General features: G+C 39.8%; 1 protein-coding gene across 1 annotated transcript; it reads right to left on the reverse strand.

Annotated features, from left to right (window-relative positions):
* Positions 1 to 4: 4 nt before the first annotated feature.
* Positions 5 to 1,086, reverse strand: PVX_043190 (variable surface protein Vir12, truncated, putative; the record flags this gene model as incomplete). The annotated part of the gene is made up of 2 exons (XM_001612322.1): positions 5 to 94; positions 217 to 1,086. Coding segments are annotated over 2 exons (960 nt in total), but the record flags the coding sequence as incomplete, so codon positions are not given.

The following is a 1,086-nucleotide window of genomic DNA, read 5'->3' on the forward strand; positions in this document are numbered from 1 at the left end:
TAATCTAACGTTGAAAACTTCTTTCTGACCGATCATCATAATCATTTTCCCCTTTCCCCATCTTATTGCGTATCCATCTCCCCAAAGGTGTGGCCTAACAAGTAAATAAAACATATTTATGAGACCTTTGCTTATAGGTGTAAATTAAAAAAAAAATAATAAATAGAGGGATCATACAATATATTATTTATATTTTCAACTAATAATAGTGTTTACATTATAGTAAAGGTAAAATACATAAAACGCTCCAAACATTATAGCAGATGTTATCATAATGTTTTCAGGGTTGTAGGTAAATGTGTTATTCTTTTCTTCTACATGAATGGGATAGTCTAAGTATTGTTCATTTAAGCTCTCCGTTTCAGTAGGAATATCCGTTAGTTCAGGATGCACCGTTACTTCATGATGCACTGTTTCATCACTTTTTGTTTGTTCTAACGCGTTCACGCAGGTTGAGAGGTCACCTGATGTTCCATCTGGACATTCTGCTGCTTCTTCTTCAGCTTCTGTCTCATCTGGTTTAACTACATCTTTTGGAGCTGGTGCTGTCATAAGAGGTGCTCGCCTATCAGATGATGTCATAACAGATGTTGACATAACGGGTGTTGACAAAACGGATGTCGTCATGACAGATGCTGTCGTGACTGGTATTGGTGTTGTCGTAACAGATGTTGGTGGTGTCGTAACGAGTCTTGTAGCAACAGATACTGTCGTAACAGGTGCTGCCAGAACAGGTGCCGCAGGCGCCTCTGAAACTTTTGTTTTACTAGGGGATCCAGCTGCACTCACTCCTTTTTGCTCTTTAGTGATTACTGGCTTTACTTTTCCAGATGTACCAGGGAATAAGCCCCAAAGGTTAAATGAGCCTAAAGATGAGCGAGATTCCTTTTGTGCCACTGGGCTCACTACTTTTTGCTCTTTAGTGATTTCTTGCTTTCCTTTTTCAGATGTACCAGGTAATAAGCCCCAAAAGTTAAATGGGCCAAAAGATGAGCGAGAACCCTTTTGTGCCGCTTGGATTACTACTTTTGGCCCTTTAGTGATTACTGGCTTTGCTTTTCCAGATCCACCAGGGAATAAGCCCAA

Source organism: Plasmodium vivax, genomic scaffold (genome assembly GCF_000002415.2).
Source record: "Plasmodium vivax scf_4782 genomic scaffold, whole genome shotgun sequence".
In the NCBI taxonomy this organism is placed as follows: domain Eukaryota; phylum Apicomplexa; class Aconoidasida; order Haemosporida; family Plasmodiidae; genus Plasmodium; species Plasmodium vivax.